The sequence below is a fragment of the Lithobates pipiens genome, unplaced genomic scaffold (assembly GCF_037356315.1).
Source record: "Lithobates pipiens isolate NorthernLeopardFrog02 unplaced genomic scaffold, aLitPip1_a1.2 Scaffold_13, whole genome shotgun sequence".
NCBI lineage: Eukaryota > Metazoa > Chordata > Amphibia > Anura > Ranidae > Lithobates > Lithobates pipiens.
In genome coordinates, this window is record NW_027507718.1 from 281,918,423 (window position 1) to 281,946,311 (window position 27,889).

At 40.5% G+C, this 27,889-nt stretch overlaps 1 protein-coding gene across 1 annotated transcript in view; it reads right to left on the minus strand.

The window, feature by feature from the left end:
- The window catches only part of PAPSS1 (3'-phosphoadenosine 5'-phosphosulfate synthase 1), a 158,145-nt gene that overhangs the window by 38,506 nt on the left and 91,750 nt on the right, over positions 1-27,889 (minus strand). Inside the window, exons 8-9 of the mRNA XM_077476682.1 lie at positions 18,522-18,727; positions 8,479-8,614 (exon numbers count right to left, since the gene is read on the minus strand). Of these exons, the coding sequence (XP_077332808.1) occupies positions 8,479-8,614; positions 18,522-18,727 (342 nt within the window). The remainder of the gene's footprint in view (positions 1-8,478; positions 8,615-18,521; positions 18,728-27,889) is intronic.

Genomic DNA, 27,889 nt, shown 5'->3' on the forward strand with positions numbered 1-27,889 from the left:
CTTTTAAGGGGAAAAAAGTGCATGTTATACGCCGATAAATACGGTACATGGAATGCCTAACAGTCTATAATTATAACATATGAAAATGCATATGCTTCTTGCTAATCCTCCTATTTCATCTTGAAGATATAAGATCTTGAAAACAAAAGGCTTCCTAAAAAGGTCAAACATCCACTCATCTCAAAGCATTGGTTTTCTCAATGGTACCTTAAAGCCCAAACAAAGGAAAAAAACTGCCCACACTGCAAGGGTTAAGCACTTGTTTTGTCCATGGGAGAGGAGAAAGCCTTATGATAGGATTTTTATAACCGCTTACCTAAAATCCTTTTCTTGGAGTACATCATGAAACACAGAGCCTTAAAGAGGAAGTAAACCCTGATGAGTTTACTTCCTCTTTCATTCCCTGCAAAGGCAAAGCATAATTGACTACTATGCATCACATAGTAGCCCATTATGTGTCACTTACCTGACACAGGAGCCAGCGAAGTCACCGCTGTCCGCTGTAGTCCGCCGCATCCATCTTCTCGGTGGGTCTCGCAGCTCCGCCGCTGTCATTCGGCGAAGCCGCGATGACGTCACTCCCGCGCATGCGCACGGGAGCCGAGACCCGCGGCATTGAGCGGCATCTTCGTTATCGAGGATGCCACGCTCAGTGCGCCTGCACGCCGATGTCTACGGCGCATGCGCCGTAGACAGCGGTGCCCGTCTTCAGGTAAATATCTCCTAAACCGTATAGGTTTGGGAGATATTTCTTGGACCTACAGGTAAGCCTTAATCTAGGCTTACCTGTAGGTCAAAGTGGTTTGTAAGGGTTTACAACCACTTTAAGTAATTATTTAATGGGTTATGGGCCACCTTCAGGTGTTGACACTGGTATACCCAATACAGGAAGCCAACTCCCCTATATAACCCCTCCTCCTTTCAGGAGTACCTCAGTTTTTGTAGCCAAGCAATATACTTAAACCCCATAAAAAGAGGGGAAGGACCTCTGTGCCCCATGATGTATTCCAAGAAAAAGATTTTTACAGGTAAGCTGTTATAAAAATCCTATTTTCTTTATCGTACTTCATGGGGCACAGAGCCTTAATTACTTAATGGGGCATCCCATAGCAATGCTACTTGAGGGGAGGGAGAGACAACCCGTAGGGCACCCCCAGACCTGAGGGTTTATACTGTTGCCTGCAGCACACTGTGCCCGAGGGCGATATATGCTCATTCTTCCTTACATCCACTTGATAAAATTTTGTGAATGAAGACCTAGTTGCGGCCTTGCAGATGTGAGCTATGGAGGTCTGGTGACACGCTGCCCAAGAAGCACTAACCACTCTGGTAGAGTGCGCCTTGACTTGAAAAGGTGGAATCTTACCCTTTAAAGCGGTAGTAAACCCGCACATTTTTTATTTATTTTTTTAAACCTGCAAAGCAAAAGGCATAATGAGCTAGTATGCACCGCATACGAGCTCATTATGAAATACTTACCTTAGAACGAGGCCCCGACATCTGGCCCGATCCACGCCGAGGGAGCCGACATGCTCCCTCTGCGTTTCTTCCGGGTATCGCGGCTCCGGCGCTGTGAGCGCATGCGCGGGAGATCTCATTCCGGCCGGCCGACCACCCACTGCTGGATTTTTAGGCCGAGAATCCCCTTGTGCGCATGCGCCGCTGCAGTCAGCGGCGCATACCGAGGGGGAATATCTCCTAAACCGTACATCCCTATCCCCGGGCTTCAATGTGCAGTGTCCTCATCCTTATCCCCCTGCTTCAATGTTCAGTGTCCTCATCCCTATCCCCGGGCTTCAATGTTCAGTGTCCTCATCCTTATCCCCGTGCTTCAATGTTCAGTGTCCTCATCCCTATCCCCCTGCTTCGATGAGGACACTGAACATTGAAGCTCGGGGATAGGGATGAGGACACTGAACATTGAAGCACAGGGATAAGGATGAGGACACTGAACATTGAAGCACAGGGATAAGGATGAGGACACTGAACATTGAAGCATGTAGCTCAGGATAGGCACTACAAGTCCCAGCAATGCAGAACCTAACACGGCACGTAGCTCAGCATGGTTGGTAAATAATACTAGGTAACAAGGGAAGTATTAGTGTTGTAACGCAAGGCCCAGTGTTTGTGTTGTCTGTAACGTCACTTCCGTAACATTATGTGATGGTTTCGCTGAACTGTATTGCCGAAACTATGTTGGAACGCACGGCGCGAGTGTTTGGAACGCTATGCGCATGCACAGTACGCAATTTCTGGCGGCAACGTCACTTCCGTAGCATTCTGTGATAGGCAGCAAAATATGACACTACAACAGAGCCGCACCGGAAGTGACGGGGTTACAATACAACACCGCCGCCGGGTGTGCCAAGATGGCCCCCAGCTCCGGAGCTAGGCCGAAGCCGCGGCCTTTCCTAAGGCCGCAGCCACGGACCGCTCCGCGGATCACATGGTGCGGACCGACTAATCGATAATGAAAATCGTTGACAACGATTTTCATTATCGATTATTATCGATGATGTCGATTAATCGTTTCAGCCCTAGCTTGAAACAGAGTCAGACAGTCTTTTCCCTGGATCTTTGGGAACGTTTGATCTCAGAAAATGGGACGGTAGAAACTCCCGGAATTCTAGTTTGTATCCTAGAGAGACCGTGGAGAGAACCCATCTGTCCTGAATTTCCCTTTTTCAGAACTCTTCCCCCCACCTAGGTGAGGGGGGACGCCTCTTCATGATGAGGCCTTAGTGTTCTGCTTTGCAGATTTGCGGCCCCAGGTCTTCTTTTGTGCCTGGGACTGACCCTGAGGTTTTCCTCTAGAGTCTGACGGCAGAGGCCGTCGCCACTGCCTAGAGGTGGATGCCCCTGGCACAGGAGAAAAAGTCTAACGTTTAATGAAGAACGTTTATACTTTCCTTTGACTGGCAAAAGAGTACTCTTTCCACTAGAAATTTTCTGGATATAATTTATCCAAAACATCGCCAAATAGTCGCTCCCCATGAAAAGGGAAAATAGAAGCTTTTTACAAGGTGCTTCGGCTAACTAATTCTTTAACTAAAGGGTTCTACGCATGTGTATTAGCACAAGTGCAAGGTGGGACACCTGTTGAATAGAATCTTTCATAGCATGAAAATGCCTGTGTAAACTAGCTGCTCTGTAGACATAAAGTGATAATCGTCAGCTTTTTATCATCCCACTTTCTCAGGCGTAAACCTTATTGCCTGTGCGCCGTGTGCTTCACAGGATGCTGAGTCCGCACACGGCGCCGCCCAATATAGCCACGCCCCCTTTGCTCGGTCCGCCCTCCTCCTCCTTCAAGCATAGCTTACGAGCAGCACGCTACGGGTCTGACATAGACCAAGAAGGAGAAAGGCTGCAGCCGCCATGCGACATTCTATGAGAAAAATGTCTCTAAATAAAAAGCAATTAAAAATGTTTTTACAAAGCAGCCCTGCACCCCTTGATGTGGGGGGGGGGGGGGGGGGGGGTGGTAGATGAGGGGGGTTCTTAGCAGTCTGAGGCTAAAATAAGCGTGCTGTTTTTTCTGGGAAATGTTCACAGTACCTGTACCAGCCACTCAATTTCCCAAATTGGGGGGAGAGGAATAAAGAACCCCTTTCAGCTGCTAGGACACACACTGTTTGTAGTACAGATGATGAAAGGGTATTGTAACTCCCTCTAGAGGAGACTAAGGCATTACAATGTAACATGAAAGAAAAGTCATAGGTGGACTTTATAGTTCCTAAGCTTTTCTCTTACCTTTTCCTCGCTGCAGAATACTGCTGATTAACAGACAGAACCAAACTTCACCCATCATGGTGGATAGTGTAGTAAAACCATCAAAGACCATCAAAGGACAACTTTAGGTAATGTAGCAAGACCAAAAAGAGTCCAGGTTCCTAAGGTCCAGCCCTCAAAGTGAAGCGTTACAGGCAAAACCTCGTTCTTATATGTGAGGCTTGGGTATCATCCTGTGGCTGCAGTGGCGTGGATGGATCCAGTTGTGGAGGTTTTTTAAATCCAGCATGGATTCTTCCTGGAGCTCCTCAGAGAACATCTTCACTCGTGACCAACACCTTAGCCACTGGCGAAAAAACTCCTGGAAGGAGGAGGGGTTATGTAAGGGAGTCAACTTCCTGTATAGGGTATACCAGTGTCAACACCTGAAGGTGGCCCATAACCCATTAAGTAATTTCTTAAGGCTCTGTGTCCCATGATGTGCGATAAAGAAAATCCCATGATCCTCTTCTCCATCTGCAAATAGTGCTCCCTTGCAATCCAGCGATGGACTGTTCATGGTGTCCTCACATTCAGAGCAGGTTTATGGAGCCTGCTCTGGGCTTGATGATGTTAGGAATAGTCCATGACTCAAGAACACTAGAGCACGGGATGCAGGAGCTAAAAAGAGACCAGTCTTTTGCAGGGAGGATTGGAGGATCTGTTAAGTATATCTCCCTTCATCTCTCCCTTAGACAAATAAAAGCAACTTTTATTTGCCCTTAGTTAGCTTCAAGAGTTTATTTTTTTTTGCTTTGGTAATACCATAATGCACAATATGTAATGAGAGAAAAAATAAAGTTCTAATGGTAATTTTAACAGGATGTTCTGATGTATAAACAGGACAGGAGTTGTCGATAGAGACTAATAATCATGCTAAAAGAATACAAATTTCCCTTGCTCTATCCAAAACTTCAAGAAATGTATTGGCTGGAGTTCTACTTTAGGTATACAAACAGATTTTTCACATCAGTTTGTTTTAATCCACGTCAATCCTACTGATTTCTGCTAACTGGAGCAAGGCAACAAATAGAGCGGTTTCACAGCAATTTATGAGAAATGGAAACTAGTATCCAATGCAGCTAACAGTTCCAAGCTTACATATTACTATTCAGTACAGGCCACATATTCTTAGAGTGAAACCTTTATATAAAATTAAACAGCAAACTAACACAAGCCCCCGAAAAGCATCAGGCTGCATATTACTGTCTTAAAGCTGAATTCCAGGTATGGATTTATTGCATAGTTACCGCTTGGAACAAAATATGCATAGATCATTAATGGAGGGACCGTTGTGAAAGCATTGGCCAAGGCGGTGAGGCACGTTGGTGACATCACAATCTCCACCCCGTCCAAAAAATGCTTTGAAATCATTGATAAAAATGCAAGATGTTATGTAAATGGCACCTGTGTTAGGAGGCGACCCTTTGTGGTCACTATGCAGTCGCTTGGAACAAAACTCAAAGACTGGGGGTGAACTCTATAGTACAGGTGACTGCTATAGGGATTCTCTGCTTCATGGCAATCCCATAAGTATGGCATACGCATATACTTACATTGATCCAAGCTGGAGCCATCTTAATTTGGAATAAAACCCATACCTGAAATTCAGGTTACCAATCTTTTAAAAGATGACCTTAAAAATACTGTGTAAACAAATGGAAGATACCAAGGTTAATTTGTCTACTGCCTAAATGCCATATGCAAATCAATTTTCTATTGTTATTCCTTACCCATTTGTGATTCAGAAGAACTGACATTTTCTGCTGTTTTTATTTCCTCTTTTCCCCTCAATATACCAAAAAGGCAATAAACGTTTCTAAAAATGCTATAAAAAATAGCCAACATGGGTAGTTCACATGGCAATAAAAACAAACTAAGAGCCCTTTCACCTGGGCGGTGGGGGTGGTAGCGGTAAAGCGGCACTAGTTTTAGCGGCGATTTACCGCTGTTATTTGGGCAGCAGCCTAAATAACAGGTGCAGGTGTTAAAAGCACCCGTGTATTGCCACTGCCCAAGCGTTTTGCAGGCGCTTCGGTAGCGCTGCCCACGCATTCCAATGGGCAGGGGTGGTGGAGGAGCGTCGTATACCCCGCTCGCAAACCGTCCCCAAAGATGTTGCTTGCAGGACTTTCTCTAATGTCCTGCAAGTGCACCGCCCCAGTGTGAAAGAATTTGGGCTTTCATACTGGGACTGCAGATGAGCCATTTTTTTAAGGCGCTATTTTTAGCGCTAAGCGCCTGAAAAACACCCCAGTGCAAAAATGGACTAAAAAACAGTTATGAGATTTTTCTACAGTCAAGTAATTTAGATGCTCCTGCTGGCATCAGGAGTTATATGCTATTTTTTTTTTTTAATCTAGAAAAATGTGTATAATATTTAATGGAAATTACTCTCAAATCTAATTTTGGGGATGGATCTTCCTTATAATTATGTGGGCCACAAATCCATGGAAATATGAGTAACCCAAGGGTTTGGGAGTTTGTGATTAATAAAACAAGCCTGGAAACTTGGAACGAAAAACCAGTTTCAAGACAAAAAGTGACAAGGGGCTCTTTTCTTTAAACATATTAAATAATTTTTTTTCTCAAGTAAATTTTACAAACCAGAAAATGTATACCATGCTGGCAAAAACAAATAACAGGCGCCGTCTATAATCCAAACTTGACAGATATTTTTAGTTCGATAAACAAAACAAGAAACATAAGTACAAAAGACATAATTCTGCTAATGGTAACAGGGTGTGAGACTGAAATGAACAGGAACATTCCTGATGATGTGGTAAAGGTTTTGGTTACAGCTATGAAATTCCATAGTACAATATTTATAGTATCAAGGTTAGTCCAAATCCAATGACTCCCCAAATGGTAGCATACTTTAAACTGCAATGTAATTATATTTTATTTATTTTTACACAAATTATGTTGTTATCAGGGAACCAGTAAGCAGAGCACAAGCAAGGCTGGTCCTAGATAAGATGGCCATTAGACATTTGCAAATAATCTGACCGCATCAAAATAAAATAAATAGCCGACTCAACTTTCTTCCTGGTCTGGAGCCTCGTAAAACTAATATACACACCTGAAACTAAATATCTGTTTAATAAGCTACAGGAAACCTGTTATACAATATATTATAATTAAACATGTAAATACAGGTACAGAAACATTCTAAACTTGAAGATCTCACATCAGCAGCAAGCATAAGCGGCTCTTTTATCACAATAAGGATGCCGCTGCTGAGCATTAGGTGCAGCCAAAAGCTGGGACAAATGCATATAGACAGGAAGTGGCTAAAAAAAGGCTAAAAGTGATCAGCAGCATTGAGAGAAAAAAAATGATGAGAAAAAAAAATAAAAATGTATTTCATGATAAAAAATGGCAATGGTTTAAGGATATACAGCTCTTTACCAAAGTAAATGTTATCTACAATTTATGATCTATTTTAAACTTTATACTAGTTAAAACATTCATTAAATAAAATCTTTTATTAATGTAAACCCCTATAGTTTCCTTCTCTTTCTCAAGTTCTAAAATTGTTTCATTTTAAAATATCTTAGCTTTAGATCATTCTCATATAAATTACATCGGTAAAAATTGCACACAACTTTATTTTTTAAAGTAAAACCTTTGAAATGAAAATAAATAAATTATGCACGTGTGCAAAAGAATCTAGGTTATTCTGCTTAAAATTGGAAAAATCTTATTTTCTACGAATGAAATGCAAGTAGTGGCCAAGGATAACCATTTGCCCTATATTTTATTGCATCTTGAAGGGCAACCTCTGGGCTTAAAAACAAACAAACAATCTGCTTATATGGCAAGTATAGCGGTGATCTCGATCTTCCATTGGGAAAATAGGTAGTTTAACTATACGCTTTCTGCCAGCAAACACTATGTTCAGTGGGCAGGCCTTTGAGTCTAGAGCCATTGGGGGTCCCAAGTCTTGATTAAAAATATTTAATCACTTCCAGCCAACCAATAGTCCTCAATTTTAGAACATGATCAAATTAAATGGTAAAAGCGGATTTGTGGACATTTGGGACCGAGAAGTTATAGGAAGTTTTTCTTCTCTTTTAGAAAGACAAATAGGCATGAAATAGGTTTGTGAGGTGGTCATACACTGTTGTCAGCTGGCTGATTGGTTGAAATCCACTACGTTTGTGTGTTCGAATAGCACACCCCTACTGGATTTCAGAAAACAAGGATCGAAAATGTTGTTGCAAAATTTCCCAACATCTTCCTTTAACAGAAGTCAACTAAAACAGCTTCTGTCAAGTGGGAGAGCCCAGGCACTTTTTGAAATTCAATTGAACTCTGCTGGACTGCCCACAGTTTGTGTATAGTGTATAGCTAGCTTTTGAGCTTTATCCCACTCTTCTCCATTGAAGGGTTCTTTATTAGTCCCGCAGGATGTTTTTTTTTTTTCACATACACAGCTGCAAGGGCTGGGAAATGCCCTTAAATTTTATATCTTTATGCAGAGGCTTAGCAATTTTATTGCAAAACAAAGATATGTAAGGGAAGATTAAAAAGGGGCATATAATAAAATATTCCAGCCAGCGCTGCATTGTAAAATGTCACTATGTAAATTGGTGTACCACTCAAAAGAGTATGGATAGCACATTCATAATTATAAACATCAGTTCTGTCCTTTTCTTGGCAGCGTATAAAGCAAAATATAAAAAAAGTCCTCCATAAACTTACCGGCATTCAGGTCTTTAAACTTTTGCTTGAGCTCAGCTGGTGTCAGTCTGTACTGATCCAAGCCATCGCCCCAATAAATACGGTCAAGGACCTGAAGGTCTCCCCCCACCAGCCATTCTCCACTCTCCATCACCATCTGCAGCAAAGGCATCAAAAGTAAGCCGATAGGTAAGAGGTAAGGGTCTTGTAACACATTTTTTTCTTGTAATAGAAGGAAAACAACCACCATACCTTTACCTCGTTTCCCCACATAATTAACACATACTCAGACGCCACTAGAGAAATATATATATATATTTTTTTTAGATATTTACTTACATAGTACATTGTATTAGGAATTTCATGGGATTTTGTGTTAAAGAGGGATTCCACCTACAAAAAAAATATTAAAAGCCAGCAGCTATAAATACAACAGCTGCTGACTTTTAATAAATGGACACTCATCTGTCCCGGGTTCCAGCGATGCCGGCAGCCGAGGCCGATCGATCGCTCGGCCCTCGGCTGCTGCCGCCACCATTCTAGGTGAGGGAATCAGGAAGTGAAGCGAATCGGCTTCACTTCCCGGTTCCCTACTGCGAGTCGCGCAGCGCAATAGGAATTGTCCGCGCTGTCTCTGAGACCCGTGTGTGTCCCAGTAGACAGCGCGGCAGGACAGGAAATGGCGTAGACTCCCACGGCAGTCTATGCCGGAAGTGGGTGTAAATACCTGTCTTTGACAGGTATCTCCACCCTGAAAGGTGCCAATTGTGACACTGGAGGGGTGGAGGGTTCCGATCAGCGGAGGTTCCACTTTAGGGTGGAACCCCGCTTTAATTCATTGAAAAACTGTTGTAATGCAAATAATATCAGTTCTGCTAAAATAAAGAAACCTGACAATTTTTATCAGAAGACAGCCCTTTTGTGAAGTCCACAGCTCTTAAAATAAGCGCAAATGCCACAAAGTAGCTTATTTCTAAACAGTTCTTGGACACTAACATTTATAAAATCAAGGCTGAAAATCAGCACTACATTTTTTCTAACAATCCTCATGAAAACAGGTAAAATTTGCTCACCTGAACATGCAAATGTAATCATTCCAAGGTGATTGGTTAAAGTAAAACTAAAGGCAAAACTTTTTCTTTTTAGTTTTGGATAGAATGGAGAAGCATTAGAATGCTTGTCCATTTTTACTGCTGTCTATGCCCGTTAGAGAAATGCATCCTATTTATTTATTGCGTTTATCATTATCAAGGAAAGTTAAAGAAAATCCCACAGTTTGGGTTCTCCCCAGAACAAGAATAGAGTGCAAATGTTCCAATGGGGACACTAGTTCTGGTAACTCTGGTGATTATCTCACTTGGGTGGGATGTTTCTTTCAATTCCTGCTTTGGCTATATAGGACAGCAAGTGAAGGGAAAACAGTGAGCATAAAAAAAAACCTGGTAGGGTTTATAATCCTCCCTTAATTAAAAAGGTAGAAAAACATGAAAATATCCACATACATACAAAACACCTTTATATTACACTGGCACTCTGATAAAAAAAGCTAAAAATACAACTGAATTGCAAAGTGTATACAGAATGTGTACTGTTACATGCAAACAGATCTGTAATTTTCTTTGGATGATCGTGTGACTTAAACTGGATCAGCAGGGACCAGACAAATGTCAATCCATGTATGGGCAAGGTGGTTGTACAGAAGTCTATCCTGTGGGGGTTTCCCAGATCAATCGGTGCTGCAGACTTTAGCTGGCAGCGCTGATCAGTGTATTCCGACATTAGGGGAGTCTCTCCACTATCAGAATACAGCAGGGAGGATTCCCTCATCCACCTTATATTTATGGATGGGGGAACTGTATCAGTTCTTTTTTTTTTGTTTAACCTGCCAGTTGAACGGAAAAAGGAAGGCAGGTGACACAAAAAATACCTGGTTTGGTAATTAAGCTTATTGGGTCAGCTTGAGATGAACGAATCAGCATTTTTTTGGTCTAGTTACAAGGAAGCAGTACAGCTGAACCATCATCCTGAACCATAATGCAAATGAATGGTTTTCTTGGCTGTGAAGTGTGACTGAACTGTGTACATTACAAGCCTGGCTGGAAAGAACTACAATAATTTGACAGGTAAAACTCTACAACATTCTACAGTGTCATGTCTTGTATTTTCATTTGCCGTTCTCCCAGAACTCTTTTTTTCTGGTGGTACTTGCATATACACCTAAAAGTTACAAAAGAGCGAAAGGTGAATGGAGACAGGATGTGAAACAACTCAGTGAGATTTAAGAGCTGTGAAAACGGTGAAACTGCATACAGCACGCACAAAAATAATGTCTCACAATTAAAAATGTCTCCATTTTAATCACCAATTATTAACAGTTAGGTCATTACTGTTAGAGGTCTTATCCTTTCTTGATTAGAGCATATGATGACAAGGGCAGAGATATCAGCTGGTGTTTGTATCAACAGAAGGCAGAATCCTTTTATTTTATATATGCCCTCGTATGTATGTAATGCCAAAACAGTCCTCTATAGCCATCTTTAGGGATAATATCTGTAGATATATCTGTAGATATTATCCTTAAGGACCGTGCCTATTTTTCAGACTTGGTGTTTACAAGTTAACATTTTTTTTTGCTAGAAAATTACTTAGAACCAACAAACATATACATTTTTTTCAGACATCCTAGAGAATAAAATGGCTGTCGTTGCAATACTTTATGTCACACCATATTTGCGCAGTGATCTTACAAGCGCAATTTTTTTGGAAATAATACACTTTTTTTAACAAAAAAATAAGACAGCAGTAAATTTAGCCCATTTTTTTTTATACTGTGAAAGATAATGTTACGCCAATTAAATTGATATCCAACATGTCACGGTTCAAAATTGTGCCCGCTCGTGGAATGGGGAAAAAACTTGACCCTTAAAAATCTCCATAGGCGACGTTTAAAAATGTCTACAGGTTACCAGTTTTGAGTTACATGGGGGGGGTCTAGTGCAACAATGATTTCTCTTGCTCTAACAATCGCAGTGATACCGCACATGTGTAGTTTGAACACAGTTTTCATATGCTATATTATATATATATATATATATATATATATATATATATATACACACACACGGTATCTCACAAATGTGAGCACACCCCTCACATTTTTGAAAATATTTTATTATATCTTTTCATGTGAAATCACTGAAGAAATGGGAATGTAAATGGGACTTTGCTACAATGTAAAGTAGTAGTGAGTGTACAGCATATATAACAGTGTAAATGTTCTGCCCCCTCAAAATAACTCAACACAGCCATATCTAAACCACTGGCAACAAAACTGAGTACATCCATATGTGAAAATGCCGAAATTGGGTCCAATTAGCCATTTTCCCTCCCTGCTGTCTTTTGACTCATTAGTGTGCCAAGGTCTCAGGTGTGAATGGGGAGCAGGTGTGTTAAATTTGGTGTTATCGCTCTCACTCTCTCATACTGGTCACTGGAAGTTAAACAAACCTCATGGCAAAGAAATCTCTGAGAATCTGAAAAATAGAATTGTTGCTCTACATAAAGATGGCCTAGGCTTTAAGAAGATTGCCAAGACCTTGAAATGGAGCTGCAGCATGTTGGCCAAGACAATACAGTGGTTTAAAAGGACAAGTTCCGCTCAGAACAGGCCTCGCTATGGACGATCAAAGAAGTTGAGCGCACGTGCTTAGCGTCATATCCAGAGGTTGTCTATGGGAAATAGACATATGAGTGCTGTCAGCTACAGTTAATTGAGGGAGCCATGAATGCCAACATGTACTGTGACATACTGAAGCAGAGGATGATCCTTTTCCCTTTGGAGACTGGGCCGCGGGGCAGTATTCCAACATGATAACGACCCCAAACACACCTCCAAGACGACCACTGCCTTGCTAAAGAAGGTGAGGGTAAAGGCGATGATTGGCCAAGCATGTCTCCAGACCTAAACCCTATTAAGCATCTGCGGGGCATCCTCAAATGGAAGAGGGGGAAGTGCAAGGTCTCCAACATCCACCAGCTCTGTTATGTCATCATGGAGGAGTGGAAAAGCACTTCAGTGGCCACCTTTATTAATCTCTGGTGGACCCATTGCCCAAAAGGGTTAAGGCAGTGCTGGAAAATAATGGTGGCCACAGAAAATATTGACACTCTGAGCCCAATTTGGACATTTTGACTTAGGGGTTTACTTTTGTTGCCAGTGGTTTATACATTAATGGCTGAGTGTGGAGTTATTTTGAGGGGACAGCAAATTTACACTGTTACACAAACTATACACTCACTACTTTACATTGTAGCAAAGTGTAATTTCTTCAGCGTTGTCACTTGAAAAGATAAAATAAAATATTTACAAATATGTGAGAGGTGTACTCACTTTTGTTAGATACTGTATATATACAGTTGTGCTCATAAGTTTACATACCCTGGCAGAATTTATGATTTGTTGGCCATTTTTCATAGAATATGAATAACACAAAAACTTTTCTTTCACAACTACTGAAAATACCCAGATGACCCTGATCAAAAGTTTACATACCCCAGTTCTTAATTCCGTGTTATTGCCCCTTTAACATCAATGACAGCTTGAAGTCTCTTGTGGTATTTGTGGATGAGGCGCTTTATCTTCTCACATGGTAAAGCTGCCCATTCCTCTTGGCAAAAACCCTCCAGTTCCTGTAAATTCTTTGGTTGTCTTGCATAAAATGCACGTTTGAGATCTTCCCAGAGTGGCTCAATGATATTGAGGTCAGGAGACTAAGATGGCCACGCCAGAACCTTCACTTTATTCTGCTGTAGCCAATGGCAGGTCAACTTGACCTTGTGTTTTGGTTTATTGTCATGTTGGAATGTGCAAGTACGTCTCATGCGCAGCTTCCTGGCTGATGAATGCAAATGTTCCTCCAGAATTTTTTGATCACATACTGCATTCATTTTGCAATCAATTTTGACAAAATTTCCTGTGCCTTTGTAGCTCACACATCCCCAAAACATCAGCGATCCACCTCTGTGTTTCACAGTAGGAATAGTGTACCTTTCATCGTAGGCCTTGTTGACTCCTCTCCAAATGTAGTGTTTATGGTTGTGGCCAAAAAAGCTAAATTTAGGTCTCATGACTCCAAATGACTTTGTGCCAGAAGGTTTGAGGCTGGTCTCTGTGCTGTTTGGCATATTGTAAGCGGGATAATTAGTGGCATTTGCTTAGTAATGGCTTTATTCTGGCGACTCGACCATGCAGCCCATCGTTCAAGTGCCTCCTTATTGTGCATCTTGAAACAGCCACACCACATGTTTTCAGAGAGTCCTGTATTTCATCTGAAGTGATTTGTTGGTTTTTCTTTGCACCTTGAACAATTTTCCTGGCAGTTTTGGCTGAAATTTTAGTTGGTCTACCTGACAGTGGTTTAGTTTTAAAAGAACCCCTCATTTTCCATTTCTTGATTAGAGTTTGAACACTGCTGATTGGCATTCTCATATCCTTGGGTATCTTTTTATATACCTTTCCCGTTTTATACAGTTCAAATATCTTTTCCCGCAGATCCCTTGACAATTCTTTTGCTTTCCCCATGACTCAGAATCCAGAAACATCAGTGCAGCACTGAATGAAAGATGCAAGGGTCTGTTAGGAGTCCAGAAACTCATTGACCTTTTATACCCGTACACTAATTACAAGCAAACAGATCACAGTTGAGGATGGTTCCCTTTAATAGCCATTCAAACCCTTTTGTGTCAACCTGCGTGCATGTTATCAGGCCTAAATCACCAGGGTATGTAAACATTTGATCAGGGTAAATTTGGGTAGTTTCTGTTGTCATTACGATTTAAAAAGAGTAAACAAAGTTAACTGATAATAAATGGCTTCAGCCAAACACTATCCATGTGTGAAAGAAATGTTGTTGTTTTAGCATATTCTCTGCAAAATGGCCAAGAAATCATAAATCTGCCAGGGTATGTAACTTATGAGCACAACTGTATATATACACATACAAAAATATATAGTGAGGGAAAAAAGTATTTGATCCCCTGCTGATTTTGTATGTTTGCCCACTGACAAAGAAATGATCACTCTATAACTTTAATGGTAGGCTTATTTTAACAGTGAGAGACAGAACAACAAAAATATACAGAAAAGGGCATTTAAAAAAGTTATAAATTGATTTGCATTATAATGAGTGAAATAAGTATTTGACCCCTTCACAAAACATGACTTAGTAGCAAACCCCTTGTTGGCAATCACAGGTCACATGTTTATTATAGTTGGCCACTAGGTTTGCACACATTTCAGGAGGGATTTTGTCCCACACCTCTTTGCAGATCCTCTCTAAGTCATTAAGGTTTTGAAGCTGGTGTTTGGTAACTTGAACCTTCAGCTCCCTTCACATATTTTCTATGGGATTAAGGTTTGGAGACTGGCTAGGCCACTCCAGTACCTTGATGTGCTTCTTCTTGAGTTACTCCTTTGTTTCCTTGGCCATGTATTCTGGGTCACTGTCATACTGGAATACCCATCCATGACCCATTTTCAATGCCCTGGCTGAGGGAAGAAGGGTCTCATCCAAGATTTGACCGTAAATGGCCCAGTCCATCCTCTGATGCAGTGAAGTTGTCCTGTCCCATTAGCAGAAAAACACCTCCAAAGCATAATGTTTCCACCTCCATGTTTGACGGTGGGGATGGTGTTCTTGGGGGTCATAGGCAGCATTCCTCTTCCTCCAAACACGGCGAGTTGAGTTTATGTCAAAGAGCTCGGTTTTGGTCTCATCTGGCCACAACACTTTCACCCAGTTGTCATCTGAATCATTCAGATGTTCATTAGCAGGCTTCGGACGGGCCTGTACGTGTACTCGAGCAGGGGAACAAAGCAGAGCGCTACAGGATTTCAGCCCTTCATGGTGCAGTGCGTTACCAATTGTTTTCTTGGCGACAATGGTCCCAGCTACCTTGAGATTGACAAGATTCTCCGTGTAGTTCTGGGCTAATTCCTCATGATCATTGAAACTTCATGAGGCGAGATCTTGCATGGAGCCCCAGACCAAGGGAGGCTGACCGTTATTTTGTGTTTCTTCCATTGGCGAATAATCACACCAACTGTTGTCACCCTCTCACCAAACTGCTTGGCGATGGTTTTGTAGCCCATTCCAGCTTTGTAGGTCTACAATCTTGGCCCACACATCCTTGGACAGTTCTTTGGTCTTGGCCATTGTAGAGAGATCGGAATCTGATTGATTGCTTCTGTGGACAGGTGTCTTTTATACAGGTAACAAGCTGACATTAGAAGAACGTGGCTTAGTAAATAGTGGCAACTACACAATCCTTTAATGAGAGGGCTGTAATTTTCCTTTTTTGTGTCTTTTTACATTGATCACAACAAATACTATCTGTATCATAGGTATATACACTATATTACCAAAAGTATTGTGACGCCTGTATTTGCACGCACATGAACTTTAATGGCATCCTAGGCTTAGTTTGTAGGATTTACTATAGAATACTGAGTTGGCCCACCCTTTGTAGCTATACAGTGCCTTGAAAAAGTATTCACGCCGCTTGAAATGTTCCACATTTTGTCATGTTGTAACCAAAAACGTGAATGTATTTTTTTGGTATTTTATGTGATAGACCAACACAAAGTGGCACATAATTGTGAAGTGGAAGGAAAATTATAAACGGTTTTCAAAATTTTTTTTACAAATAAATGTGAAAAGTGTGGCATGCATTTGTATTCAGCCTCCTTTACCCCTAACTAAAATCGAGTGGAACCAATTGCCTACAGAAGTCACCTGATTAGTAAATAGAGTCCACCTGTATGCAACTGTATATAAATATATCTGTTCTGTGAAGCCCTCAGAGGTTTGTTAGAGAACCTTAGTAAACAAACATCATGATGGCCAAGGAACACACCAGACAGGTCAGGGTTAAAGTTGTGGAAAAGTTCAAAGCAGGGTTAGGTTGTAAAAGAAAAAAAAACCCAATATCTGAACATCTCACGGAGTACTGTTCAATCCATCATCCAAAAATGGAACGAGTATGGCACAACTGCAAAGCTACCAAGACATGGCAGTTGACCTAAACGGACAGGCCGGGCAAGGATTAATTAGAGAAGCAGCCAAGAGGCTCAGGTGGGAGAATCTGTCCACAGATGAGAAGTCCTGCTTGCAGTTTGTGAAAAGCCATGTGGGGGACACAGCAAACATGTGGAAGGTGTTCTGGTCAGATGAGACCGAAATGTTACTTTTTGGCCTAAAAGCAAAACGCTATGTGTGGTGGAAAACTAACACTGCCCATCACTCTGAACACACAATTGCCACCGTGAAACATGGTGGTGACAGTATCATATTGTTGGGATGCTCTTCTTCAGCAGGGACAGGGAAGCTGGTCAGAGTTGATGGGAAGATGGATGGAGTCAAATACGGGACAATCTTAGAAGAAAACCCATTAGAGTCTACAAAAGACTTGAGACTGGGACGGAGGTTCACCTTTCAGCAGGACAACGACCCTAAACCTTCAGCCAGAGCTACAATGGAGTGGTTTAGATCAAAGCATATTCATGTTAGAATGGTCCAGTCAAAGTCCAGAGCTAAATCCAATTAAGAATCTGTGGCAAGACTTGACAATTGCTGTTCACAGATGCTCTCCATCAAATCTGACAGATCTTGAGCTATTCTGCAAGGAATCATGGGCAAAAATGTCACTATCTAGATGTGCAAAGCTGATAAAGACATCACCAAAAAGACTTGCAGCTGTAATTGCAGCAAAGGTGGTTCTACAAAGTATTGACATAGGGGGGCTGAATTCAAATGCACTCTTTCCACATACATACTTGTAAAAAAAATTTGGAAAATTATGTGCCACTTTGTGTTGGGCTATCACATCAAATCTCAATAAAATACATTTACGTTGTTGGTTGTAACATGACAAAATTTGGAAAATTTCAAGGGGTATGAATACGTTTTCAAGGCGTTGTAACAGTGTCAACTCTTCTGGAAAGGCTATCCACAAAGTTTAGGAGTTTGTCTATGGGAATGTTTGACCATTCTCCCAGAAGCTCATTTGTGAGGTCAGGCACTGATGTTGGACGAGAAGGCCTGGCTCGCAGTCTCTGCTCTAACTCATCCCAAAGGTGTTGAGGTCAGGACTCTGTGCAGACCAGTCAAGTTCCTCCACCCCAAACCCGCTCATCCATGTCTTTATGGATCTTGTTTGTTTTGTTTTTATAAGGACTTTATTGGTTTTGTTACTAAATAAATACTGACATGTATAGCTTTTAATACAATGTGTTAATCTTGCCTATAAAATCCCAAATTGGGAAATATATAGTTTTAGCTTGAGAGAATGCAGTCCTTCCCAATATGGTATATATAGTACAAGGCCTTGGTGTTCTTAGATGTTTTCCATTATTTCTCAAATTCCTAAAAAAATAAAACGACTAAAAAAACTACACAGAAAAACACTGGAACCATCACTGAAAGCTACCACAGTTTGGGAGTATCTAGTTAAATAAAAACAAACATACAAACCCTTGGGGAACAAGCACATGTTTTCTTTTATGCGACTGCTTTCAAGCCAAAGAACAGAGGACGAGAGACCGCTTGTAGAGAATTCATGGCTTTCTGTAAGAGTACATGTCCCAGATACACAGCAATCAATGGTTAGAATGTATTAAGGAATGACCATACAATGTCATATCAGTCCTTTGTGTATCTTATGCAGACCATTCCCTTATTGAGCCCACAAATACTCTGACCTGAAAATGAAAGGAAGACACAGAAGACAATTCCACAAGTGGAAGTCTTGTGTACAATGCCAGCAGCTTAAAAAAAAAAAAAAAAAAAAAAGACTGGTCAGAAGGGGGATTTTATGACACGTATCCAAGATCCTATGCAATCTGGGATTCTCTAACCTCACACATCATCTCTGCAAAATGCATACTGTATGCCAACACCAAAAATATTACCCTTGGCCCAACTTTACATTGTTGTTCATTTTAATTATATATTTGCATTGAGCAAAAAAAAAAAATAAAATTAAAGTTTAAAGGGCTAAGGTCTCACCTTAATGTATGGATGATCATTACATGTTGTCCCCCACTGTCTAGCACAACGTTCCTCTTTTCTGTGCTCATAGAACTCAGGGTGGCGTAATATAGCCACTCTTCTGCTTTCATATACCAAGGCAAAAGCTGTGCAGCCATCAAGCCTTTGCTTGTCCTCATTGGTAACCGTCAGCACAATCGGTACAGATAAATTGATGACACCCCCTGTGAAAATGTAATATATTACTAATTGGATTTCAGGATGACAAACTCCAGAAAAAATATACTTCAGTAGCAATATTATTTTGCACAGACCATATAAAGATATAACAAAGAAAAGTGCCCCATTACAATGGAAATGCAATAAACAAATGCAACTCAAATATTCAAAATAAATGCCAATGTATAACACTCTCAGTGCGCTCTAGGGTGAGAATCATTATTATTGCCCTTTAACATGATCTTGTGCTTTTTCACTTGCACAACCAAGTAACAAACTAGCTTTAATTGGGCCTCCACCAGCAGCACATGCTTGCCTTTCCTTCATCCACTCTTTACTGTTGCATGGGAAGAAAAACATCAAGTACAGTACAATACCCTTCTTCTTGGCAGCAGTAAAACTTAAACAAGACACCCAGCGCTGTCACATGGGGGTAAGGAGTGCTCCACCCTTTGTAAAATTTACATCCTTACCAGAAGTTTACACTAGGCTTCCACTCTTTGCTTCTACCAGGAGAAACATAGATAGTAACATTTTGAATTTTCCTCCTGCCTGACCTCAAACTAGCAGGAGGAAATTTCAAAATAAATTTTAGGAAGTTGATGCTTGGAACAGACTTTCAGCAGCGGTAGTGAGTCAGTCAACAGTAGATTCGGACATGCCTGGGATGTTAAATGTTATCTATACTCAGACAAAAAAAAAAGTTAAAGTCGCTACTGGCTGATTTTGTACGTTTGCCCACCGACAAAAAAAAATGACCGGTCTATAATTTTAACCACTTACGGAAGTTATTTTGTGTTTCATTTGCAAATAATCGCACCAACTGTTGTCACTCTTTCACCAAGCTGCTTGGTGATGGTCTTGCAGCCCATCCCAGCCTTGTATTGGTCTACAATCTTGTCCCTGACATCCCTGGACAGCTCTTTGGTCTTGGCCATGGTGGAGAGATTGGGATCGCTTCTGTGGACAGGTGCCTTTTATAGAGGCAACAAGCCGAGATTAGGAGGACTCTCTTTAAGAGAGTCCTCCTAATCTCAGCACGTTACCTGTAGAGAAGACACCTGGGAGCCAGAAATCTTGCTGACTGATAGGGGATCGAATTCTTATTTCACTCGTTAAAATGCAAATCAATTTATAACTTTTTTTTTTATAACTTTTTTGAAATGCGTTTTTCTGGATATTTTATGCTTACTCGCTGTTAAAATAAACCTACCATTAAAATTATAGACTGATCCTTTGTCAGTGAGCAAACGTACAAAATCAGCAGGGGGTCAAATACTTTTTTCCCTCACTGTAGAATGCATTAAGGTAAAAAAAAAAAACAAAGGCTTTACAATAATAAAAAAGGGCAGACTTTGTGCACCAATTGGTCATTTTTCTGCTTCAATTGCACAAAATATTTGGTATTAAAATTAGCAGGGGCAAAAAAAAACAAAAAACTGCTGACTATTAAAAAAATAAGTCCTCTAATATATAACTAACCATACAAAAGAGGGGATTGCTGGACAGATGTTTTAAGAACTTACCCTATAGCCAAAGTAAAAAAAAAAAAAAAAGAAGGACAAGAGAACATGGAAATGTTTTGCTTCTTTGTGAAACCACATCTTAACTATTACTGTATTTGAATTCAAATACTGAACTACTCGGTTTATAATGGTAATTCAGAATAGTTAAGAGAAATCTGGAAAGCTGAATCACACACACATGGAATTCTCTATAAAGTTCATTTTTATGTGAAAAAAAATAAGAGATTACTAGATAAATGCAAATATGCATTTCATCTAAATTGCTCATTTTGTCCAAATTTCTTTCTGGAATGTGGAATTTTTATTGAATTAGGTTAAGTTTGTTAAAATTTCAGGACTTTGAAAACAAAACATTTCATTACGTTGCTTTGCTGTACCTCTTTTCTGCACATTTGGGTTTCAAAAGTATGGTGTAGCTTTGTAATACTACACAAAAAGCACAGCATCTCATGGCACACATCCTAATTTGATCTAAAGCCGTTTTACAATAGTTTGCCCATAGAGAGTACACCTGAAGTGTATAGGGCTTTGTTGTGTCTAAATATCTATAAGGTTCTTGCATGTGGGAGCCTGGGCCTGTGCAAAATCAATTCCAGGCATATTTCCCATCCCAAAAGACCAAACGATGAGTACAGCCAACCGTTGACATGAATGACTGTGTATGGCTGCACATGAGCAGAGGGCACAACTCGTAGGCAACAATGTTCTACTTTTTGTATAAGGCCGCGTACACATGGGCGGACTGTCTGGCCAACTAAGTCCGTCAGACAATCCGACAGACAGTCCGTCCTACTTTTGAATGAACGGACTTGACCACACACGATGAACAGACAGTCCGCTGAAAGCTTGCACGATGACGTGTACAGCACGTACGACGGGACTAGAAATACGATGTCCAATACACTGCAATGCAACCTTCGGCCGTGTAAATCCTTTCTGAGCATGCGCCATACTTAGTCCGTCCAACTTGCCTACACACGAGCGGACTGTCCACTGAAACCAAAGTTGGACGGACAATATTACGGAAATTCCGAAAAGACTTAGTCCGCCAGACTGTCCGCTGAAAAAGTCCGCTGAAGCCCACACCCGAGCGGACTGTCCGCTGAAACACGTTTCAGCGGACCAAGTCTGTCAGACAGTCCGCCCGTGTGTACGCGGCCTAATCTGTACAAATTTCTGTTGCTCCTAGAGGAATACATATACAATAAAGTCCATAAATATTTGGACAAAAGGCACAATTTTAGATTTTTCAGTTATTTATCAAAACATATTCAAGCTATAGTTATATAATGGATATAAGCAGCAAGTGCGCACTCTTGGGTTTAATCTGAAGTTATGTACATCCAAATTGGAGGAAGGGTTTAGGAATTACAGCTCTAAAGAATAGCCACCCCCTTTTTTAAGGGACCAAAAGTAATTGGCCAATTAAATCAAAAGCTGTTTCATGGCAAGGTGTGGGCTACTCCGTTATTTCTTCATAAATTAAGCAGGTAAAAGGTCTGGATTTGATTCTAGGTTTGGTATTTGCATTTGGAATATATTGCTGTGAACCTACATCATGCATTCAAAGGAGCTGTCTACGCAAGTGAAACAGGCCATCAGAGCCAGTATGAACACCGATCTCTCTCTCTCCTCCTAGACCATGGGTCTTCAAACTATGGCCCTCCAGTTGTTCAGGAACTACAATTCCCATCATGCCTAGTCATGTCTGTGAATGTCAGAGTTTTACAATGCCTCATGGGATGTGTAGTTTCACAACAGCTGGAGGGCCGTAGTTTGAGGATCCCTGTCCTAGACAGTCCCATCCCCACTACAGTTAGAACACACCTAGGGGACACAGCTAACCCCTTGATCACCCCTTAGTGTTAACCTCTTCCCTGCCAGTGACATTTATACACTAAATCAGTGTATTTTTATAACACTGATTGCTTTATAATTGTCAATGGTCCCAAAAATTTATCAAAAGTGTCCAAATTGTCCACCGCAATATCGCAGTCACAATGAAAATCGCAGATCACTGCCATTACCAGTAAAAAACAATAATAATAATAAAAATGCCATAAATCTATCCCCTATTTTGTAGACGCAATAACTTTTGCACTCAATCAATATACGCCTATTGCGATTTTTATTGCCAAAAACATGTAGAAGAATACATATCGGCCTAAACTGAGGAAAAAATTTGCTGCTTTTTTTTTTTTTAAATTGGGGCTATTTATTATAGCAAAAAGTACAAAATATTGTGGTTTTTTTTTCAAAATTGGTGCTCTTTTTTTGTTTATAGCGTAAAAAATAAAAAATGCAGAGATGATCAAATACCACCAAAGGAAAGCTCTATTTGTGAGAAAAAAAAGACAAATTTGTGTACAACGTTGCGCGAGCTCGCAATTGTCAGTTAAAAACGATTCAGTGCCGTATCCCAAAAAAAATGGCCTGGTCATTGAGCAGCCAAATCTTCCGGGGCTGAAGTGGCTAAAAGTCAAGTTAACCTCCCTGGCGGTATGATTAGTTCTGGTTTTAGGTGCTGAAAGCGGTACAATTATTTTGCATGGAAATTTGGCGTTTTATATTGTAGTCCTGTAATTCTTAGGAATAACTCTCTTAAATCTGTTCAAACCAGAGTCTAGCAGACATCCCGGGTATGATAAAGTTTATAATATAATAAAGAATAATAAAAATTATTCAATAATGTAATCAAATCCTAAAACACTGAAAAAGGGACACTTTCTGGTTGCTATGGACAATCTCAAAATTTCAGGCAGAAAAAAACAGTATTTATAATATAAAAGTGCATGCAGGGCACTGCACAGACCACTAGGGACAAAGGGGGCGTGTAATTTTTTTACACAGTACTGTAATCTGTAAGATTACAGTACTGTGTGTGTTTTGTGTCTTTTTACTTTTCTAAATTTGGCGCCAATCTCCGCTCCCGCGTGCCGTAACGTCGCAGGGAAGGGAGCTTTGCGGCATTCGGGCACTGTGAATCGAGCGGAGGACGGCGCAATCACACAGCGCGGAGGACATCACTGGATCCAGGGGACCAGGTAAGTAACTCTCCCTGTGTCCTCCCTATATCCAGCGATGCGATCCCGAGTCTGGCTCGGGGTTACCGCTCTTGGAACTAAAATCCCAACCCGAGCCAGACTCGGGATCACCGCTAGGGAGGTTAAGGGGAAACAAGAAAGTATGCCCCCTCCTTTACAAAAATACACTCTTGGAGATGAGAATTATTCCACAAGAATAAAAAATAGAAAAAAAAGGTTTTTATGCGGCTTATATTTTTACATTTTCTGAATGATTATTCTAAAATCCAGCATTGCACATATAAACCATGTCCTCTTAGATTCTTTTCTATTTTTACATGGACAATTCCACAACTGGCAAATGGATAACCACATGAACTGACTAGAGGAATTTTGTACTTTTACATTCTTATAACAGATGTGCAGAGATATTGGACCATAAGACAATAAATCCTGTCTCCAATAGAATATACCACTTTGCCCTGTTAAAAAGCAGATTCTTTGTAATCTTGTATGTTCTCTGGATCATAATGCATATGGGAAATATGGCACATGTGTTTGGTATAGTTTTAATTGTAACTTTAGAGTGACTGAAGGAACAGTGAACTATAGGTGTACAACCTGTTGGTCAAAACCACACAGTCCCACAGTAATTTGCAAGGTCCCCAAAATTGTTACCAGTGACATTTATTATGGCACACAAGGGTTCTAGAAAAATAGCACACTGATTTACAGCAAATGATAGGGCAAAATAATAAGCAACAAAACAAATTCAGTCCATATCTTCAAAACATGCAGATTTCCACATGCTCTGTAGACAAAAATAGTCCATCAGAAAAATAGGCAAGGCTTGGGATCTCAGCACAGCAGAGTAGTTGCAGTATTTAAATGGATACAACATAGGGAAACATGTATGTATTGAATATATGTGTTAAATTTGATTGGTTATTTTTTTTATTTTGATTTGCTCAGGCATACATTTCAAACCCATAGTATGGGCTTCTGTAAACTATTCTGTACATCATTTTCTTCCTACACATCATACTGGAACAAAGACACATAAAAATCATTAGCGCATTCACATATAAAAGCACTTTCATGTCTTAATATTCTATCGTGCCTCAGAGAAAAAACCCGCTACATGTGAAATAGCAGGCTTTTGGGTCAAAGGAATGAAGGGAGGGCGCTCCTTCCCGAGACAGGCACAAGTGAGGAAGAATGAGGTGTCTGAGAACTTTTACCGTGCCAGAATAAAATCAATATGATGGTGAGCACTCAGCATCTGACCTCATTCTCTTTTACTGTAAAGTGGCTTTTACATGGATTACAATATTGTTTGATGTGACGGTGCAGTCAAGAGAAACAGATGAAGCAAAGCTAGAGAAACTGGTGAGGAAAAATAGGATCTTGCCAGCTGTAAAATGAATAAAATATATCATTGGCTCTGCTTTTGCTACCTCACATAGAATAAATCCTAGTCTTGTTCAATAAATGTGTTATACATTTTAAAACATTTCATTCAGGCGTCTTATGTAGTCTGATCATTTTAGGCCTAGATAACCCTTTTTTCTACAGCATTAGCCAAGTGTGTTTTAGCACAGAGAACAAAGCGGCTATGGGGCCTAGGAGCTAGGGGGCTTTGGGCTGCCATGTACTATTACCATTTGTGAGCTTTTAAAATCATTGTTACAGATAGTAGTGCATACAATGTATGACTGCATACCTAAAAGAGACCACGACATTAAAGAAATGGAAAAAAAAAAAAAAAAAGATAAAGACAAGCTAAACAGCAACTCCGGCGCCAAAGCTTCTCAGTTTGCCCAGACTTCAGTTTTAAATGCCAACTGTACCTTTGACACAGATTGTCCTTTAAAGCCACTTCCACCTGAATGCAGCCCACCTGGTCCAATATTAACATATGTCTGCATTCCAGTGCAGCTCTACCTCAAGTCATGCCATCTTCAGAAAGCATCCCTGCCAAGTCCTCTTCATCCTGTGCATATTTGGCGAGGTCCCATTCTTTCCTCCAGAGAGAGCTGGTGGCCCTGCTTAGGAAAGAATAGGGGCCACAGCATGCATACAGAATAACAAGGTGAGGACACATTCTGAAGCAAGAGTATGTGGCTTCAGACAAGGATGCACAGTGAATTTCCCTGTATTAAAGACAAAAGATAAGCATTTCCCCAGGTGGGCTGCACTCAGATGGATGCTTTAATGGTCAACTTATACCAAAAAGGTACAGCTGTCCTTTAAGCACCATGAAAAGCTTATAAAATGTTAATGTAGAGTGGTGCTTGGACTTTCTAAATTGTGTAACTACTAGTCTCTACCCCCTTAAAAAGCTGTCAGTTTGGCGGATATATTTGCAGATTTGTAGCTACAACATGGTCAGTGAGACGGAATCTGCCACATGCATAATGAAAGTGGTTGTCATGGGAAGAGCAGACTTGCGAGATATTTTTACAGGAAGAAGGAATATTTTCCCAAAATGTAGCCACCTGCACAGCAGACAAGTGAAGCAGGAATGTTATGCAAGGATCTCAAAGTTTATCTATAGTTAAATGTTAATATAAAGCTAATGTTATCAGTCCTGGTGCAATAAAAAATAAAGGGTTAATTCACCTTTACGAAAAACTGCTTAAGCAGATAAGGGGTGTCTTACCTAAAAGACATTTTGCAGCTTTGATGAAATGTCGTTACTATAGGTGTAGGTCATTTATGTAATATGCAGTAATGCACTCAGCTCAGGATGTGTGATAAACTGGGTTGATTGGCATTTGCAGTCATCCAAACCAGAAGACTGAAAACAACTGGTGGTAGAAATCAATCACTGCAGAGGACAACTTTGGATCGAAGGCCAGTATTGCAAAAAAAGCAGTTTTTTTTTATTTTTCCTATTATAGGGTTATTTCTTCGTTTTTTTTGCTTTTTTCAGTAAGCCTTTTCTTGTTTATTTTTAACCACTTCAGCCCCGGCCTATAGACATATGACACCCACAGATGGGATCTCCCATCCTGGGTGGGCGTCATATGACATGCTCTGATTCCCCGGCCATCTAGGGGGCGTGTGCGCGCACCCGCGGCATCGGCCGCGATGTCCGCCGGGCACCCGCGATTGCCCGGGAACACAGCAGGACCGTGGATCTGTGTATGTAAACACACAGATCCATGTGTTGTCAGAGGAGAGGAGACCAATGGTGTGTTCCCAGTACAGAGGAACATTGAACGGTCTCCTCCCCTTGTGAGTCCCCTCCCCCCACAGTTAGAATCACTCCCATAGGGAACATATTAACCCCTGCAGCGCTCCCTGGTGTGAACACCTTCCCTACCAGTCACATTTACACAGTAATCAGTGCAATTTTATAGCACTGATCGCTGTGTAAATGTGAATGGTCCCAAAAATGTGTCAAAAATGTCCGACGTGTCCGGTCTGTCGCAGTCACGAAAAAAAAAATTGCAGATCGCCGCCATTACTAGTAAAAAAATAAAAAAAAAAGCCATAAATCTATCCCCTATTTTGTAGATGCAATAACTTTTGCACAAACCAATCAATAATCGCTAATTGCGATTTTTTTTTACCAAAACTATGTAGAATATGTATCGGCCTAAACTAAGGAAAAAATGTGTTTTTTTTTTTATAATTGGATATTTATTATAGCAAAAAGTAAAAAATATTGTTTTTTTTTTTTTCAAAATTGTCGCTCTTTTTTTGTTTATAGCGCATAAAATAAAAACAACAGAGGTGATCAAATACCACCAAAATAAAGCTCTATTTGTGGGAAAAAAAGGACGTCAATTTTGTTTGGGTGCAACGTCGCACGATCGCGCAATTGTCAGTTAAAGCAACACAGTGCCAAATCGCAAAAAAGGAAGGGGGTAAAATCATCCGGGGCTGAAGTGGTTAATCTAGTTTTTCTACATATATTTACATCTTACAGATCTTTGACCAATGGCGACGAGCGAGCTCAATAGTGTTAAACATACAGGAAGTAAAGGATGTACAAAATATAATAAATATCCATAATAAAATTTATAACATATATGCCCAGACAGTTAAATATTTCGAGGTCTACATTTTGCAGGAATAATGCACACATCTTTCCAAGTTTACATAAGTCAAAGGAAGTGTAGACCGATATCAGACATTCTAGTGAGACTCACACTCCGCAACTTCAAAGATATGAGAATAAATGAAGTATTACTACCCCTTTGCTCTGGGGTTTGAGTGTCATGCTATTTGAATATCAGTTATTCAAAGCATGTCTAAATGAGAAGGGATCAGAACTGAAGTGTTTTCCAATGACGTTCAGAATGACTGATTGAGTACTGTTCTCTACTTATCAAGTGTGACAAAAGAGTAAGACATGCATTTACAGCTGTTTCGCAAACCTTTGGTGTCAGTACTCCATACTGCTTCACAACAGAAAAAATAAAGCTATTCCTAAACTTTATAGCATGTTAAAACACTCTCCACAGCTTCTTGTTTTAATACAAAACAGGATTTTTTTGCCGTTGTAGGACTTTTAAAAAAAAAAACAAGCAAAAAACAAACAAAAAAAGGCAGTTGAGACATAGTTTTAACCCCCCCCGATAGGAGTGTACACATGATGTCACACTGA